The sequence below is a fragment of the Accipiter gentilis genome, chromosome 5, assembly GCF_929443795.1.
Source record: "Accipiter gentilis chromosome 5, bAccGen1.1, whole genome shotgun sequence".
In the NCBI taxonomy this organism is placed as follows: domain Eukaryota; kingdom Metazoa; phylum Chordata; class Aves; order Accipitriformes; family Accipitridae; genus Astur; species Astur gentilis.
In genome coordinates, this window is record NC_064884.1 from 46693414 (window position 1) to 46712483 (window position 19070).

Sequence of the window (19070 nt, forward strand, 5' to 3'; positions counted from 1 at the left end):
GGAGAAAGTCACCTCCACCCGGAGCCCACTGACACACACACACACACACCCCCCCCCCGGAGGCAGAAGCACCGATGGGGGGAACAGCACAGGGGTCCCAGTGCAGCCCCAGATGCCACTGAGCAGGCGGCAGCCCGAGCAGGGCCCCGGCGCAGCCATGTCCTCCCACACTGGCACCGGAGTTTCCTTTACGCAAGCGGAGGAGACCCAGGCGCTGCTCTGGGGGCAGACAGAAAAAACCAGCCCTGTGCTGCGGCATGGTGATACACCCCCCCGCCACCCCCCTGCTCCCCCAGGGAAGTGCCCTGCCATGCTCCGATAAGGCAGGCGGCCCGAAAGCAGCCTGCCCACGCGTGCCGGGCAGCGGCGCAGGTCAGGTGCAGGCAGCACTGCGCGGCGAGGGGGGGGGCATGTGTGCTGGTTTGCACCGAGCAAACCGCAGCTCTGGCGTCAGGGCCGGCGTTTCTCTGACAGAGGCCCCAGTTCCCGGAGTGGGGTAAGACAGGCGCCGCACACAGACAGCTGAACTCACGCCGAGAGCACGTCGCTTCAGAGCCTTTATTTCGGAGAAAGTTAAAGCCTGTAGATACAGCAATAAAATATACAAAAAAATAAAATTTTTTACAGTATTGAGCACTGCCCAGGTCTACAGTGACTGCAGCTGGAGGCAGCTGCACAGAAGCACTGGGGCAAACGGCCCTCATCCCCTCTGAGCACCTCCCAACTTCAAAGGGCATTCTTGTCCCCAGGGCGAGCCATGGACACCCTTCTCCTGCCCACACACAGCTAAAGGGGCTGGCCCAAACCCCACAGCCCTCTCTCCCTTCCCCTGGGGATCCTACCCCCTGCCCTGCCCTCTGGCTCTCTGCCCAGAGGCTGCGATGCTGACAGCGCACCCCACAGCTGGAGGAGGGCTGCGGGGACATCCCAGAGTCATTACTGGGCAGAAAAGCCAGAGCCGCGCGATGGGTCCACCCTGCACCACAGCAGCGTCGCTGGTACAGACAGTTGAGGGTTTCTCTCCACCCAGGGCCAAATCAAGACAAATCAAGAGACCTGTAAAGCCTGGGGCTGGTGCCCACTCAGACACTTCTTTGCTGATGTTACCCACAGCCTCAGCACCGACAGCTCCCACAGCCCTGCCCTGAAGCACCAGGCCCGGCTGAGCACAGCACACAACCCCCTTGGTGCCACCCGCCACGGGCAGCCGCAGCCCCATGAACGCCTCGGGCTTCCAGATGCTGAGGGCAGGGAGTGTAAGCAGGTCTCCCGCTGCCTCTCCTGCCCCTTCCTTGCTCATTCGTGTCTGCATGCCCACCGCACAGAATGCGCAGGAGGGCTCCTCCTGTTTCGGTAAATAAGCCATCGGCCAGCACAACTTCCACCTCTCCTCGACCTCCCGGGCAAGGAAACCTGCCCTCTGCAACACTCATGTCTCCATCAAGCACTGGCCAACAGCAGATTCCTCCTCCTACGTACATCCTGCTCCCTTCAACTCTTGCCACCTCCTACCTTAACAGCAACAGCCAACCTCTAACGAAAATGCCACGCAAAGCCCCCAGGAAGCTGCAAACCCACTGCCTGGGACGTCACAAGCCATACTGGAGGGAAAAGGGCCAGGCCGGGCCATCCACTGCAGGCCACGTTGGATCCAAGTCTCCCATCCTCCCCCCGGGGTCCAACGGGTCTAATTCTGCACAGCGAGGGAGGCACAGCTGTCATTAGCATGGCCACAGGGCAAGCCACGGTCAGGGCAGCCTCTGTGGTTATACCCAGGTCCCGAAACAGACCCAAGATGCAAATGCTGCATGCTTACAAGCATGCACTGGTGTCAGGACACATCACTGCCCTGCCCCAGGGCAGCCTTTGCACCGCAGGGAAACCAGTTGTCCCAGCAGGAGCCCTGGGGCTGCTGGAGTCAGCTGGATCTCTGCGCCCACAGCAGGAAGTTGGTGGCAAGCACAGGCAGCCACTGAACTCCCTGCTCCCAGCAAAGCCCAGGCTGAGCCCAGCCGAACCATCACCCTCGCAGGGCAGGAGCGCCGGGGCCCATCCACCTTGCAACTCTAAGCCATGTGCTGGTCCTCCTGGCCAAAAGCAGGGCCAAAGGTGCAGAGAGGGGATCCCTCTGCACTCTGCAAGCTCTGGGAGGGCTGCTGGGGCAGCAGCAGGGCAGACCCCTGTTGCACTGCGCATCAGGTAACCCATGCAGAGGCCAGGAACGGCCGATCCCTTCTCAGGTGCCTGGAGGCAAAATCCGGGCTCATAGGATCTTCATGGGCTTTTAGACTCTGGCAGTGAGGAAAGCAGCTTTCAACAGCAGGCAGCACAACTGGGGCTGCAGAAGCATTTGTAAAAACTGAGGCTGCGATTGGAGGCTAATAGGCACTTGAATGAGCGAAACAATAATAAAAAACTGTTATGGAAGGAAATAGAAAAAGGTTCATCCCCCCCTCCCCCCAAAGAGATGAACGGCACCACCCCGGAGAGGGTGGTGTTCATCTGGGTCAAACAAGGAATCAGTGGCAAGGACCCCAGCCCCCAGCTCCTCCCGAGGAAAGGCCCAGAGCAACCATGACCGAGCAGGGCGAGACCAGGGGAGCTCTTTGGAGGCGGCAAGCCCGAGTCCTGTGAGGGCCCCCGCGAGTGCCGGCAGAGCACTTCACATCGGTGAAGAAGCACACTCCGGGGTCAGCTCCATGTCGAAGGTCAGCGACTCTGTGGGGAGACACAGCCAGAGATTACAGGGCCCGTGTGTGGCTACAGCCAGGACCCCCTTGGGTGCCATGACCCGCCAGACTTACCAAACTGCCCTCCTGCATTAGCCTCTGCTCCCTCACTGCTGTTGCCAAACTGCATGAGCGAGTCCAGGGTGCGCGGGGACATGGGCAGGTCGATGCTGTTGCTGAAGGAGGTGCTGTCCGAGGGAGGAAGGGAAAAAAACCAGAAACCTCCAGAGTCAGTGCCTGGCCAGAGCTCTCCAATACCCCCTCTCCCCCCCGACAGGCCCCAGGGCACGGCACAGCCAGTCTCAAGAGCTCTCCAGAGGAAAGGGGCCCCAGGAGGGGAAGCAGCCGCCTGTGGTTAGGGCAGCGAGCTGGAGCCTGGCTCAGCCCCCATGGTCTCCCCCTGCCCAGGCTGGGAGCCTCATGGTACCCAGGCAGAGTCCAGGCAGCGGTGGGAAGGCAACCCCTCCTTAAGCAAGGCTGAGCACACAAATGCCGCCTCAGCACTCAGAGACACCCCCCTGGAACACTCACGGAGTGACACAGATGAACTTGGTCTTCAGATACGGAGCAGCACCTGCAGAGGAGTGAGCAGCCTTGTCAAGAGCCACCAGAGGGGGAACCTTGCTCTCCTCCCCCTCCAGAGCACAGACCTCCAGGCAGAGCCCACCCTTCCAGCCCCAGCACAGCCCTCTCTGCCTGCACCCCATGGGGACCCCACTGCTAGTCCCCTGTGGATATGCCCTCCAGGGACCGGCACAGGATCCTGGCTGGTGACAGCTCTTCCACCAGTGCTGTCTCTGGAGCCTCCTCACAATACATGAGCCGTGCTGGAGCGCAGAAAGTCAACAACTACCTGAGTCAGTAGCTTCAGAGTGCTCCTGGCTCTCAGAGCGGCAGTACTTCCCAAATGCCTCCTCCTTGGGGATGTCTGGGTACAGGTACACCAGGGGGGACACCAGGATGTTGGTGGCATCCATGATTTTGTAGCCCATGATGATCTCCGCAAATGACATGTTGTTCAGCTGCTGCTTGGTGTAAGGCTCCACAGACTGGATCTGGGTCTTCCCTGTACAAGGAGACTTTTGACACAGGGCACGTTCCTTGGGCAAAGACAGGGCCCTCCTCAAACACCCCAGGAGCAGCAGGGACAAGGTCGGCCTGGGGCTGTGCTCAGCCTCACGAGGCACCCAGCAGACCACGGGACAGGACGGGGACCTGCCAGGTGGTTTCAGGGTCACAGAAAACTGCGCCACATGGGCGGCACATAGACGGGGACACTGAGGAGGCAGAGACCAGCAAAGGGCACCCAGGCTCAAAGAGTTAACCTAGGAAGAGTTCTTGTCAGGACAAGGACAAATAACAAGTGTCTGTCAGGGCGTTCCAAGCCCCCTTCGGAGCCAGGAACACTGGCTGAGAAAGGCACCGCACCCAGGGCAGCAAGGGGAAGAGCAACATACCGCTGATGTCCTTCTCCACCCATGTGAAGGTGATGCCACCTTCCTTGCTGCTCTCACTGAACCGCAGCAGGAAGGTTCCTGGAGGCTTGGTGCTCAGGATGGCTCGCTCCCGCTCCTTGCTGATGAACCCCATGATGTACCTGGGCAGCAGAAAGCGAGGAGAGCAAGGGTGGGTCAGGATACTGGGGCAGCTATTCCAGGATGTGAATCCTGCCAGCTCTCTGCACAGTATCAAGCAGCAGCAGGACCTGGGCTGGCCACCAGCAGAGCCACCAACATTTTAAGGACTCCCACGTGGGTTTTCACTCTGAACCAGTCAACAGGGCATGGACAGAAAAAGCATCCCAGGAGAGCCCACCTGCACGTGGACAAGGCACCCCACTCCATCAGGACACGACTCGTGGGACCCCTCCCAAGACCCAGCCCAACCAAGGGTCTCTAGACCGACACTGGCCGAGGCTCACCCTTCGTTCCACAGCGCCAGGATGTACTTTTTCACCAAGTCAATGATGTTGTCCAGCCAGACCCAGAAAGAAAAGCCTTTGCCAGCCATGTTCTCCTGAGGAAGAGGGCAGAGAGGCCATGAGCATGGCTTAGAGGAAGGGAACAGCCAAGGGAAGGTGCTGAGGGGAAGAGAGCAAGTTATACCTTGCAGAACTTGGCCCAGGTGATCTGACAGCCAGAGTAATTCACACCTGGCCCTGGCAGAGAACAGGAGCATCAACATTTAGATAGAGCTGTTCTTCCAAAGACACCACACTTCCAGGGAGCAACCCGAGGTTTGTGTTGTTTGGGAGAAAACCAAGGAACTGAAAATTATAGCTCCTCTCCCAAACAACACGATCTTGCTCCTGTATTGCATTTACAGATGAGAAGCCACCCTGAGGGACAGCAAGGACGGGCAGGACACCCACAGCAGGTTACCTAGAAGTTTTTCTGCCAGTGTTGTCAGCTGCTCAATGCTGAGGCCGCGCTTTGTGGTGGAGGAGAACTGCCAGCTCAGCACCTCTGCCACCTGGTCCCAGGTCCCAATGGGGGGTTTGGTGAAGAAATTCACGTTCTGCGTGAGGGAAAACACAGCCCTGAGCAGGACACGGGACAGAAGCAGGGTCAGGTCCTGCCCCAGCCCTGCTCCCAGGCCACAGCTTCCCTCTCCCTGCCTGCAGCCTGCCTGGTGGGACACTCTGATCCCAAAGCCTGCACTGCTGCTCTGCCAGCTGCCCCCACAGTGCCAGGCCCTACCTTGGGGTTGTTAGTCAGCATGTTGTACCACAGGATGGATGCCCAGGCATTGGGCATCTGGCAGATGTTGGAGATGACCACCACAGGCAGCGAGTGGGTCTGCAAAGACAGGATGTGACCATGGGCTGGGACATCTCCCAGGGCTCCTCTGCACCCAGGCCCATGGCAGTGACAGGCAGTAACCCACAGCTCACCTCCAGGTCGATCTTCAACCCCTGGTGGTACACCTCTGTCTCGAAGGTGATGAGGTGCAGCTCCTCAGTGACTATCAGCGAGGCCTAAGATGGAAGGACATAATGAGCACGCAGGAGAAACCTGCCCTCAGCCTGACACACGGCGATCGGGCCCAACACTGCTGCTTAGGTCTGGGTGAAGAGGGCTGGTCTGGCAGCTGCCAACACACCAGAGGGTGCCTGTGGACAGTCCCTCTCAGGACAGGGCTCCTGCTTCCCCTCATGGCTCAGCTGCTCAACAGGGAGCGAGACAGGGAGCAGAGCTGCTGGCAAAGGGCTCTCCTACCCAGGGCTCCCCCAGCACTTACATCACAGTTGGCTCTGCCTCCATTACCGCACCGTTGTTCCCGCAGGGTCTGTGGAGAGAAGGAACAGGCTGAAGCAACACCATGACGGCACACGGCCTTAACAGGAGCAGCCTGAAAGCTCGTGATACCTACCAGGTGCTTGAACTCTGCTGAGAGGCTACCATTGTTTGACTCCTCCATGTTCATGACCTTGGTGTTTGTCCCCAGGATGTTAAATTTCCGGGACCTCAAAAGAGGAAAGACAGAGCGTGGTTGACAGGGCCCTCTCAGAGCGAACATGCAGCAGGCATTTGCCAGGATTAAAAACAGAAGCAAGAAAAGAAAAGACATTGCACTTACCCTCGAAGTGCTGCAACATCCCCGGAGTCCCTAGGAAAGGGGAGACACACACCCGGTCATGGCCATGGGCTTCCCACCCTGATGTAGACCAGCTGGTGTGTGGGGCTGGCTACATCACAACATCAAGTCCCACAAGCCCCCCAAGGCTGTCCCCCCACATGGGAACAAACCTCTGGGACCCAGTGCCACCCTGCACCCTCCCCTTCTACTGGGCATCACACTGGCCCTCGGTGCAGGGGTGGAGCCTAACCCAACGGCAGCAGGAACAAGTCCCACTCCAGTAATCCCACTCAAAATCACCAGGATCAGAGCACAGGACTCACTTGTCAATGCAGACTTTAATTTTCAGCTGATAGTTCAGCTCTGGAAACTTGACCAACAACCTGCAAAGAGTTAGCAGACAAAGAGTGTGAGCGTGAACATCCTGCGCAGGCAAAAAACTCCAATTCAACACAGCATCTGGCTGCAGAACAGCTGGATGGACAGCAGTGCTGTGTGCATCCCCCCAGCAAACAGCACCGCAGTTCACACCACAAAATTCACAGAGATGTGGTATTACCCAGCTCCTCCAGCATCCCTGAGCCCATCTGCACGCAGAGCTCTGACACGTCAGCCCTGACACCTGCCCCCAGAACTGAGGAGGTGCCCATGCTCCCCTGAGCACCCTGAGAAGGGCTCGGTTTGGCTGCTGACTGCCTGCACCAGGCAGACATCTGCTCTGAACAAACACCCACCACACTGCTCTGTGGCAAGATGTTGCCACATCCCAAGGGGGCAACAGGGGCACAGCTGGGAGATGCTGAAGAAGTTCCAGGTAGAGCTTGGTGTTGGAGCAGCTGCTCTCTGTGGGGGCTGGCAGGGAACACAGGCCAGCTGAGAGACAGCTGGCCAGAGATGCATTGACTCTTCCTGCTCCCCACCCCTGCAGCGGGATTTACCAGAATTCTGGCTGCCTCCAGGAACACAGCAGAGCCCCAGCCAGCAGCCACCATCCCTGCACTGAGTCACACAGGCGGCACTCCAGCAGGGCCAGCCTGCTGGGATTCATTCCCTCGCAGCACCAGCACTCCCCAGGCAAGCTGGAGGCTGGATCTGCACCAGCATCTCCTTCGGAGAGAGATCCTGCTTTGCTTTCCCCCACACAGCTCATTTCCTCTGCCCGTAGTGCAGCAGGATTGCAAGGACCGGTGACCCACCTGACTTTGGTGGTGAACTGCACGCCAGTTTTGATGACCAGGGGCCGGTCGGGGTGCATGGGCATGCAGGGCTGCCTCTCCACAACGAAAGCACTGCAGGGAAAGGCACAAGAACCACAGTTAAACCTCAGTCTGGCCCAACACGCTCACTGCCCACCCCTCCACCTGCTGCCTGTGACCAGGGGACTGTCCACAGCTCCCTCCCAGCCCTTGGCACCTTTTCATCAGGTTCCTGAACAGCTCCACAATCCGCTCCTCCAGCATGGGCCGGTGTTGGACAATTGGGTCACCCTTGTAGGACACTTTCTGCTGCAGTTCTTCCAACTTCTTGATCTGCTGCCGGGTCTGTAGCTGTGATTCAGCAAGAGAGGTTATCCTAGAGGAGCAGGAAGAACCAGTGTTAGCTCTGACTGCCAAGCCCTGCATGGTCCCAGCCCGCAGAGCCCTACTCTTCTCTTGCTTGGGCAAAAGAGGATGCTCTCTGTACCAAACCAGAAGAGAACAGAACATGCCTATGGCTCCTGGCCCAGCGCATTTTTCTAGGCCATGCATTACAAAAGAAACCTACACACACCCAAGTTCTGCAGAGACACAACAGGAACTTCTCACAGCAGCCTCAAAATCCCACAGGCCTGGGGCTAACCAGTCCAGCATTAGTGCCCACTATGAAGGATCAGCCTGACTAGCAGATTACATTTATGCTTGCAGGCATCAGAAGCCATTTTGCAAAGATGTTTCCAGAGGCAAATAGCTCACTTCCACTACAGGTGTTTGAATGCCACCTCTCTGGTGACTGATCCAACCCCCAGCCAGCTCCTACCAGTTCTCGAGCCGGTCTAAGCAGATATTTGGTGGGCCACCAATGCAGGCGATCTGCTGCCGTCTCTTCCAGTCTGCCAGTTCCTCATCTGCCAGCATCTTCTGCACATACTCCATAGCTGACAACAGTCCAGCCAGCTCACTCACAATACCCTGTCAAAAAAGAAAGCAGAACCTTCAACACCCTCTGACTCCCTCCGAGATCTGCAAGTTTTACATTCACAGACAAGAAAGAAGTCGCTCAGGGCTGCATTTCCAGCACTGCTCTCAGTTCTGGCCATGCAGGAACACCAAACACATACCCCAGAAAAAAGGACACTGCTGCACTCCAGGGGGATCTGGAGGGCCAGCTGCAGGACATACCCTTCGCATTTGGTCCAGCGCCGTGAGCATCTGTTCCAGCTGCTGCATTTTCTGCCGGGTCACCGACTGATTGTTTCCATTCAGGTCCTGCATGTCTGTGCAAAGAGGTGAGAAAGCTTCAGCCATGCACATGGACTCCTCCTACCCTCCCAAGCATCACACAAACAAAAGACTTCCACTGCAAAGGAGCGGGCACCCTAGAAAAACTTTAATAGTTAACCAGCGATCTCACACAGCCTCTAAGCACCTTATTGGCTTTCCTGCAGGCACAGCAGCGCTATCACCCCCACATGGCATTTCTCTGCTCACAGGCAGAGCTCTGGTTCAACTTCCCTGGAGGCGGTGTCAGAAGGCAAGGTTTCTCCAATTGCCATGCAAATGTCCTGAGCCTAAGCCACCCTTCTTGCTCGGAGCGGAGGCACCAGGAAGACTGGAACGTGCCCTCCAGTAAGTTTCCTAGCAGGAACACATTTTGGTTTGCCAGATGCTAATGAGCTTCCATTACCTCCTTGGCTTTTCAAAGTCTTGTAGTTAAAATCAAAGTCATCCTGGAGATTCTCCACCACTTTCATCTTCTGCTCCAGATCCTGCACGGCAAGAGATATGGATTTATTCAAAGCACTAAATCACCCCGGTGGGTAAAGGAGAAGGTGCCTAGGCAGCACTCATACCTGCACCCTCTTCCTCACATCCTGCAGATGCTGCTCCAGCATCTGCTGCTTTTCCGTCACTACAGCTGCTGTCGGATGTGTTGCCTGTCCCCCTTGCTGCAGAGGGGACAAGAGGGCATTAGAACAGGGCCATGACCCAGGGACACTCCCCTCCCTGCCTGAGGAGGTTTTGCAGGAAGGGTCTTCACACCCTCACTAACAAAACCCAGTGCAGCTGGCTGCTCGCTTGTAGCATTAGCTCCAGGGCTGCACAGCAAGGTGCACAGTGCAGGGCGCACCCCAAGCAAGGGGCAAGATGAGAGACGGATGCACAAAGCTAACAGCCACCCCAGACAGAGAGCACCCAGGCTGCATCCTGGTGGGAAGCAGCTGCTGCCTAGAGAGCAGAAGTTATCAGCCACCGCAGCTGGACCATCCCTCAGCACAAAGCAGCTATCATTATTGAAGGAAGAGAGTGGGGAGCTTCAGACTGCTGCTTCCCTACAGCATCAAGTACCCACACAGCGCTGCTGGGTGGGCGGTGGGACAGTGGCCCCAGGTCACCCTAGCCACTGACCTGGGCTGCAGTGGCAGCCGTCTGGAGGAGCCGGGACTCTTCCCACAGGCAGCGAGCCACGATGCGGGCTATTTCCATTGGCTTCTCCAAGTATCTGCTCTGTAAAAGGTTCAAATCCCCAAGTTTAGCAGGCACAATGTGACTCCCAGCATCCTTTAGGGGTGTGGGTCGTGAGCTGTGCTGAGGAAGCCATTGGACTTCCACAGGCTCCCCCCATGCCTCCCCATGCCAAACCAGTGCTTCCCATCTCACCTGCAGGAACTGCTTGATGCGCCGCAGGTTGTGCTGGTACAAGACGTTGGACTCCTGCAGGAAGCGGCTGTACTGCTGGTCGATCTCCCCCAGCAGGTTGTGGAACACCAGTGTGGCGTGCGACTCCTTGCTGGCGGCGTACGCCCTGCACGAGGGAGGGCAGAGTCCTGGGTGCCCGGCGCAGGGGAAGGGGCAAGGCAGCACTGCAGCCAGCGCTGCAGGCAGGGCAGGTCTGCTCATGCCTGTCGTCCCCCACACAATTTAACACCCCAGCCATCTTCCTAACCTGCATCAGAGCAAGGGCCAGAGCAGGCCTGACTTGCTTCACGCCAATAAAGCAAGCCCTTGGACTGCACCCACAAGGGCAGCACAACAGAGAGGTTTTGGACTTGGACTTAAAGTCTGGCCTTAAGCCAGGCAGACAGTGCATGCAAGCACCTCACCAGTCCCATGTGCTCTCTGGATGGGATCCAGGAATCAGTGCTCTGTGTCAACCTCGCTTACAACAGAGGTCAATGTAAGTCAGCCCTGGACGGGGACACCTCCGCTTTGGAGCTCTCCCTTCTCCTGGTCCGGGGTCTGGCACTATGCACACAGAGTCCCACTCCCCTTCCCGCCACACGAGCCTCAGGGAGGAAGACCAGCCCTGCCACATCAAGAGCCCAGGGAAAGTGGCAGAGCTCCTCCAGACCTGCTGCCTCCCCAGAGCAGGTGTCTGGAGCAACGTCCCTACGCTGGCCTTTCGCAAGACCTTACCAGTCCTGGCTCTCAATCCATGGGGCTAGAAACTGCCGGAGCTCCATGGGAAAGCTGTCGCTGTAGAGCTGGTGGAGCTGCTCCAGGTATCGCGTGTCGAGCTGCTGCAGCTGGTTCCACTGGGCCATCCTGGCCAGCTCCGGAGACCTGGTGGGATGGGCACACATGCTGCTCAGAGCTGGCACCCAGGACTCTCCAAACTCCCTCCTGCCAGCCATTCAGCAGGACCCAGCTACAACCACTGCTCCCCTTTGGGGAGGGCTGATGGGGCAAGAACCAGAGACAGGTGGGACACGGCGAGCCCGGGGCACACAGCTCTGAGAGGGCTGGCACTGGCAAGGGCCAGGCAGTGCCCATCCCTCCAAGGGCAGCTGCTGTGTGCACAGCTCTGGGCCCACGACACTGCAGAGCTCCAACGCACCCCGAGGGATGAGCCCAGGCCCAGTGTCCCTGAGGAGCTGAGCACACATCCAGGAGCTGGTTCCTCTTCAGCAAAATCCACCCCGAGCCCGTAGCCACAGGACCAGTTCAAGGAGCCCTGGGACCAGCACCAGTTTGTGCTTCCAGGCTGGGCTCTGGCAAGGCAAGAGCGGCTGCCAGCTCCAGCTGGCAGGGCAGGCACCTCTGCTGTCACCCATGGGCGGGCCTGGGTCAAGAGAAGGCGGAACTGCAGACTGAAAATGCATCCTTAGTGTGGGAATACTGGCACGCATGCCTCAGGGAGGTTGGGGAAGGAACCAGCCTGGCTGCGAGGGGAAAAGCCCTTTTCACACCTGCTGACATCCATGCTGCAGCACTCGGCCCCAGAGCCCCTGACAGCGCAGGACACGGCCACGCAGCCTCGCCTGCCTGCAGGGTGAGCGCCAAAGCAGCCAGAGCACCAAAAAGTGAGGGCCCAGCAGCACCACTTCATCCCGAGAGCTCAACTCGAAATCCAGCCAAAGGCAAGCGTGGAAGGCGGCTTCGGCCCCAGCCCAGCCGAGCTTCCCAAGAAGAGCGGTGGCAGAAAGGTTTCACTCCAGCTGGCCCAGCTGCAAAGCTGAATAAAGCCCAGATTCTGACTCACTCTTTTTTTACCACATGTCATGAAATTAATCTGAAACATCTGAGCTCAGAACAGCAAAGCTCACACTGGCACCGGCAACCAGTGGCCATTTGCACCAGATTACAGGAGCAGAGCAGGCAGGCCCTAGCTGCTGAGCTGAGCCTCATCCTCTCCCACCCCTGTGGAGGATCTCACAGCCCACAAACCCGAGATCTCGGAGAGGCACAAGCCCGCAGGGCTGGGTGCAGCCCCAAGCAGGTCAGGCCAGATGCAGTCGCTCTTACAAACCCAGTCAGGTAGGAAGCCTCACTTCTCAGCACTCCTCACACCACAGGGTCTGAGCGAGGTTAAAAGTTATGTCATAGGCAGCTCCGAACACCATCAAACCCCTCAGACCTGTGCTGAGCTGCACAGAAGCTCCCAGAGCACAGGGAACACAGCTTTGGGCTCGGCTTCAGGAGTTGAGCTTCCATCTGTCCTGCTTCAGCCTGCCAAGCACCGAGCTTCCCCACATGAGAGCACACTTCCCAAGTGCTTGCCTTCGGCAAAGCTTTCTCCTAGAGAGACGCACCATTTCCCAAAGCTTTCCTACCTTCTTGCCACAGGGGAAAAGAGGGGTCTTGGGCATGTAGGTCACAAGTGACAGGTACAAGGCTTTAATGTGGTGCCAATGTCTTCCAGGCACCCTCCAGCCAGAGGTGCGCATGCCTGCCTCTGCTCCGGGAGGCAGGGAAGGAGCTGCAAAGCTTACAGTAAGTGCAGAAGGCGGAGACTGCCAGGAAACAATAGAAACAAGGAAGGAGCAATTTTCGAGTTAGCGACTTGTATATCGATGGAAATCAAACTAATGCTAACGAGGGGACCGCAAGCTGTGCTTAGGGAGCAAAGGCACAGAGCTTTGCTCTACGCCAGCACAAAGTCACTTCCCTGCAGAAAGCTGTTTGCTCTTCCCAAAGGTCACTGCAGCAAGTGACATGCCAGCTGGGGTTTGGGGACAGCTGGGCAGCCAGTGACCAGCAGCCAGGCTGGTGGCCCAACCGGGGCTGCAGGAGCAGAGTGCAGGCAATGGGGCCCAGCACCAGCCAGGAGTCCCAGGCTGGCCCTGGGCTCGGTGTGGGTCAGGGCACTGCACTCCATCCCGCGGCACCATGGGCACATGAGCCCGCCGCAGCTTCTGCGGGAGCAAACCATCACAGTGGGGCAGCCCCGAGGAGCCAGCGCGAAGGAAATCACAGCAAATGCCCCAGGAGGTGTGAAGGTCTGGGAACAGGCCAGCAGCAGGAGGGGTGCTGGGAGGCACAGAGCAGCGCCCGACAAGCAGAGTGAAGAGGAGGCAGATGGGAGGATGGCCATGCCACCCCTTGAGATGGGATTTATTCCCCTCCAGCAAACCAGGCTGCTCTGCCCTAGGCCCCAGGATGGGCTGGAAGCAGGTGAAGACACAAGCGAGAGCAGCTGCTCCACCTAGGAGCCAAGCAGGCTTTTATTAGGCAGGACAGACATTTACAAAGCCTTGATGGCAAGTAAGACCTCTCTGGGCACACAGTAGCATCAGGCAGGAGTTTTGAACCTTGCCTGGAGCACAGATCTGGGTGCTTGTGCAGATTTCCAGCAGCACAAGAGATGACCACGGGCACCCTGCCACCACCCACAGCTGCCCACCCACAGCTCCCATGCCCCAAGGCCCCGCTTGACCACAAGGGGCTGCACAGCATAGAGAGCTGTGTTTCACAAGCAGCTTCTCCAAGATGGGCCCACATATCAGATCACTGTCACCTGACACTTTCAACATCACTGTATGTCGTGCTCTTCTGATCTTTGCCGCACATGACACTTTCCCCATTTTTCTGGATACTTTTTGAAAAGGAGAGAAAAGGACAACATCCTGTTGTGGACTGAGACACAGGAAGAAGACAGACACTGGCACCTGACATGAAGTTAAAGAGGTTTTTAGAACTTTACAGCATTGAACAGGCCCAAAGACAGGAGCAACATCCACAGGACATTGACCTTGAACAACAACCCTCTGGCACAACCCTCAGTGAGGGCCATGTGAACCAAGCCTGTTTTCAATGGAGCAATAAGTGAGAGGGAGGAGGAGAGAGACCCCAGCCCATGCAGGAGCCTGTAAACAACAGACTCTCCTTCAGCCTCAGAGAAAGATTTGTCTTGATGTGACAGGGCCTTTGCAGCCCCAGAACTTTTGTTTTCTGCAACTGCAGACCAAGAAAGGCTGGGCCATTAGCTTCAGTTCATGGCTGCGTACTGGGCATCACATCAAAGCCCACATTCTGCAGTGAATTCAGCTGTTTGCTGGCTGTTTGGCTGCAGCAGCATGTGGAATACTCCCTCCACACAGGCAGCTGTGGTGTGTTCACAGACCTTTTAACTTGGTACTGGAGGCTATTATTACAGTGTGAACCATACAGTGCTGCTTCTGGGGGGGAAAACCCCAACAAATACATGGGCCAGGCAACAGCTGAAAACCTACAAGCCACTAGAGTGCCCTGCCTGCCGGTGAGCTCAGCCACCTCATTTCCTATTGCACCACCACGATGGCAACCCTGTGCACGGTGGGTGCTTCTCCAGCCTGTCCGGAAACGGTAGCCACTGCCCCAGACTGTCTCCTGCCAGAGCAGCGTCCCCAGCCCTGAGCCAGGAGCCAAGGACCGGTGCTGCAGCATCGCCATTGCACGGGAGCCAGCTTCCCAGGCACTGCCAGTGCGGAACAGTCACGGACAGACTTTCTCCTATCAGGCTGCAGCAGCTGAACCAGATGCCACTTCACTGGACCCTCCTTGATCCGAGCAGATCTTCCACAAGAAAGCCACAACCTGGGTATTTCAGGGCAGTACTGGAGCCCCAATCTGCAGTGCACCAAAAGGCCAAAAGCAAAGCCCTCAGGCTGCTGCGCAGAAGTGGCATTTGGACAGGAATCAGCCACTTCTCACTGCCACAAATAGCTGCAGGATGAGCCACCGTGGCAGCCCGGGCTCCCGCTCAAGCACGAGATCCTCCCCGCTGCAGCGCATGCTCCGCGGTCGCAGGAAGCCGGCGCCCTGCCAGGGCCCCAGCACCGCACACCCTCGTACCGATCCCTGAAAAACAGAACTAGCACGCAGCGAAACATGAGCTGCTCTGCCTCTTCCCACCGCAGGCACCTCCTTCAAGCCGAGCAGCCGAGGAAGCAAAGGAAGTCACTGCAGACCACAAGCACAAGTACAGAATCACCACGGCAGGCTTGCTCCGCGTGGGAGCAGGGCAGCAGCCTGCAGAGAAGGCCGCTGCCTGCTAGCTGTGCCTGCAGCCAGCCCAGGGCAGGACACTGTCTCTGCTCGCTGCATCCCCAGAGGCTCCACAGCACCCAGTTCTCACCTTGAGGGATCTCTCAGCCTCAAGATGGGCTTAGCTAGAACATGGGCTCATGCCAAGAGAGACAGGTCTGCGGCAGCAGGTGACAGGAGGGCACACAGCCCCGGGGAGGGGGCCCTGTGACAGAGACTGCCTGGCTCACTGTCAGCTCAGGGAACGATGTGGGAAGACAGGACCAACAGGGAGCAGGAAGCAGTCAGGAAGCCAAAAGACTCCTCTCCCTCCCGAAGGGCTGAGAGATGTTGGCTCCTTTGGTGCAGCACCGAGCTCCAGCTCCTCCAGCATCAACAGAAGGCAGCCAGGCAGCCTGAAGCACTGACTATCCCAGAGGGAAAAGGTCCCTGTGATGTTCCTTATTGTCACAGTCACTAGCGTTAGGGAAGCTCTGATCTCATCAGCCCTGAAACCCCACACAGGAGCCTCTCCCCAGCCAGCCCCGCCACTGGGAAGCCTCCGTTGACTGGGTTTAAAGATCTGAGGGTTGAACCTTTCCGATTCCGCTGGGCTTGCCTGTCTCTGCGGTTAGCGTCTCCTCCCATCTCTGGAACGGAGCCAGGGAGCAACCAATGCAGCCAGGGCCAAGCACGGCATGATGCAAGCCCAGGGGTAAACACACTGTCCAGAGCTCAGAGCAAAGCTGCTAAAAGTAACTCAAGAGCTAAAGTTCATCTTTCTTTAGCTCCCCTGCAAGGACAGAGCACGAGAGCCGGGCCTGAGCTGTGTGGCGTCACTGGCAGCTTGGCAGAGCTCTGCACACTCCAACAGCCTTATTTAAAACAGGGCTGCTGCCCTGGAAGCAGTCCCACAATTGCCTTCCATCTGCTTTCCCGTTTCTGGGATGCGCCTGAGAACAGCCCTCGCCTGTGCCCCCCCAACAAGCAGCAATGACCCCTGGGGCAACAGGTACAGGGGAATCACCAGAGAGGGCCTTGAAAGGACTGTGGCACTTCTCATCCCCTGCAGTGCCACGAGCAGGAGGAAGCTCAGTTACCTATAGCACCGCATAGGTCACATTAACAGAGTTATCACCAGTGGGAGCATCAGAGACTCATGACAGATGCCATCAACAATGCTTCATGGGAGCTCCGGCTTTCCAACAAACTGCTGCACTGATGCCAGGTGCCTCGCTGCCCCAGCTTCCACACAACAGGCTGATGAAAAACTGTTCTTCTACAACAAAGCAGCTAATTGCTCCAGGCAAACACAAGAGCAAGTTTTGAAAAGGCTATTAGGACAACTTGGCTCCGCTCCTCTGGAGTGTTTTCAAAGCCAGCCCTGGAGGTGGAAAAACAGAGCAGTGATGCAGAGATTTGTGAAAGGAAAAGAGGGTGACAGCACAGGACAGATGGAGGCTCTGGGAGACCTCGAAGCCACAGCACCGAGTTCCCTGATCAACCCACAGGCCACAGCTGGCTGTTCCTCACTGCAACTGAGCAGCTCTCCAGGGTCCATCCCAACACATAACTCTCACTGCAGAAGCTGCAAGTAATGCTGTCACCATCCCCTCCAGGGCAGAGGATGCCCAGCCACACACCTCTCCTGTCCTCTGCCACCACCACTCCAGCAGCTCCGACAGATCCACAGGAAACAGCAGAAGAGGGTGCACTGGGGAGTGACAGTGGCAGCAATCGCTTTCAGGGTGGAAACGGGGTCAACTGCCCTGAGGTGCACACACAGGCAGGGACAGTACCCTGCAGATGCAGAAGGGACCTTCTCTGGAGCGGGCCCAGGGCAGCCCACCCTCCACACCTGGGACATCATCCCTGCTCCCCCCACACTGCTGGTCCTCCAGCTGCACCCCTCCAACAGGCACACATGGGTGTGCACAGGCAGCCTGTGGAACAGGAGTCACGCACACCTCAGGACAGCGTTGTGCTGAGTGGTGGGAAGCTGACAGGCAGCACAGAGGCCGGCAGCAGGCAGGAGTGGTGGGCAGAGCTGTCAGCGCCTGCAGAGCACTCGGGGTACTTGGCCACACGGCTCATATTCACCCGAGATGCACGACCCGACAGCTCTGCTCTGCACCTGCTTCTTGGCCACTCTGCCTCACACGTACTGCTGGCAAGGATGGTTATCGAACCAAAGCCTGGTCCAGGCAGAAGACCCCAAGCAAGACGTTGCTGAGCAGTTCTGTTCAAGGGGTGGCTAAAGCTGCAGCCCTGAGCTCACAGCTCTACTAGAGAGGTCAATCAGGTCTTCAACCCTTGGTCTGCCCAGGCGCAGGACCCTCAGTTAGGCTTTCAGTCTTGGTTACGAGTCATTTCATCAGCATGAACATTTCACTACTGAGACAGGCTGCATCAACATCTGTCCTGAACCCTTGCTCAGGCAATCTGGAGTTTGTGGCCCAAGGGCCATCCTACAGTTAAACCCCTCAAAGCACACACCATGAGAGAGCCCACCATCCAGGCTCACCAAAACCAGACCAGGTGGCAGCTCCTCAGGCCCTACCAGTCCAGATGCTTCTCATTCTCCGATAAGCCCATTTAGGCTTTGAACACTCTGTTGGGGTTTGCGCGGTGTAAGCATGCTTCACTGATTGGGGAGCAGGGACCCCACACACAGCACACAACAACGCCAGCGCCATGGGAGCTCGGAGCCTCATGGGCTTCTGGGAACTGCCCCTGCCCAGCCAGGACTCGCTCTGCGCCTGCTGGGAACTGCGGGAAGGAAAAAAATCCCATTTGCTGCAAGACTAGAGGTTTAGGTTAATTAGTACCTCCCCAATTACGACTACCCCGGGAGCGCGGGGTGCTGCCCTCACCTGCTGCTGGGCACCCGCTCACGGCGGCACCAGGCCCAGCCTGGCCACCGGGACGGGCCGCAGCGGGAACCAGCTGCCGCCTCCCAACAAAAGTGAAACCGCCGGCCCCGAGGGCAGGGACAGGCCCCGGCCGACGGGGGAGGCTCCCGGGAAAGACCCCACTGCGTGCGCCTAGGGGCTGCGCCCTCCGCCCCGACAGCCCCGCAGACACCCAAGGGGCCGGAGGTGCTGCCGGAGCGGCCCCCAGGCCACCCCGGCCGGGGGTGGGCCGACGCTACGGCGGCGGCGGCAGCAGCAGCCGTGCCCGCCCCGCCCCGGCTCAGCCCCACCGAGGTGAGCAGCCTCGGCCCCAAAGCAGCTCGGGGAGGGGGGGCGAATACCGGCGCCCCGAGCTCTGGCACCCAGCCCCGGGCCTGCGCACCCGGGCTCTGACACCCGGTTCCCCGGTGCCAGCCTGCCCCCGGGGCTCAGCAGCAGCGGGCCCGGGCACCCGGCGGCCCTGGCCGAGCCTCCCGGCACCTGGTCCCTGGTCCCCGGCCCCACAGTCCAGTCCCGTCCCGTCCCGTCCCCCCCCACCCGCTCCCCGCGCTCACCGGCGGTCCCGGGCGGGGCGGGGCGGGGCAGCGGCTCCCGGTGCCGGCGACGATCGCGTCCGGACCCTGCCCGAGTGACGAGAAACCTGCTGCCCGCCCGGCCCCGCCCCACCCCTTACGTCACGCCGAGCGCGACCAATAGCCGCTCGGCGCTCCCGCGGCCCCTGCGAGGGACGGGCCCTGAGGGCCAATCAGCGCGGCCGCCCCCGCGTCTCGTCACGGCTCGCGGCGGGGCGGAGGGGGGGGGGCTGCCCCGTGCCGGCTGTTCCCGGACGGCGCCGCCTCCCGCCGTTGGGCGGAGCTGGGGAGGGGGCGGTGCGGCGGGGGGGCGGCAGCTGCCGGGAACGGCCGTGCGGGAAACCCAGCTGAGTTCCG

The 19070-nt window shown here is 58.8% G+C and overlaps 1 protein-coding gene across 2 annotated transcripts; it reads right to left on the minus strand.

The window, feature by feature from the left end:
• Window positions 1-544: 544 nt before the first annotated feature.
• Window positions 545-18805, minus strand: STAT3 (signal transducer and activator of transcription 3). 2 transcript variants are annotated; one of them, XM_049799671.1, is made up of 24 exons: window positions 18696-18805; window positions 10922-11068; window positions 10166-10310; window positions 9914-10012; window positions 9358-9453; window positions 9192-9273; window positions 8687-8781; window positions 8325-8476; window positions 7722-7880; window positions 7505-7597; window positions 6632-6691; window positions 6309-6338; window positions 6102-6195; window positions 5970-6017; window positions 5623-5706; window positions 5429-5527; window positions 5111-5246; window positions 4835-4887; window positions 4651-4745; window positions 4187-4326; window positions 3583-3795; window positions 3261-3303; window positions 2805-2917; window positions 545-2718 (listed from the first exon to the last, which is right to left on the minus strand). In XM_049799671.1, the coding sequence occupies exons 2-24, from the start codon at window positions 11047-11049 to the stop codon at window positions 2663-2665; spliced, it is 2313 nt and encodes a 770-aa protein (XP_049655628.1). In that variant the 5' UTR covers window positions 11050-11068; window positions 18696-18805; the 3' UTR covers window positions 545-2662. The 2 variants fall into 2 exon arrangements, with proteins under 2 accessions (XP_049655628.1, XP_049655627.1); XM_049799670.1 differs by having other exon boundaries at window positions 3580-3795.
• Window positions 18806-19070: the final 265 nt, after the last annotated feature.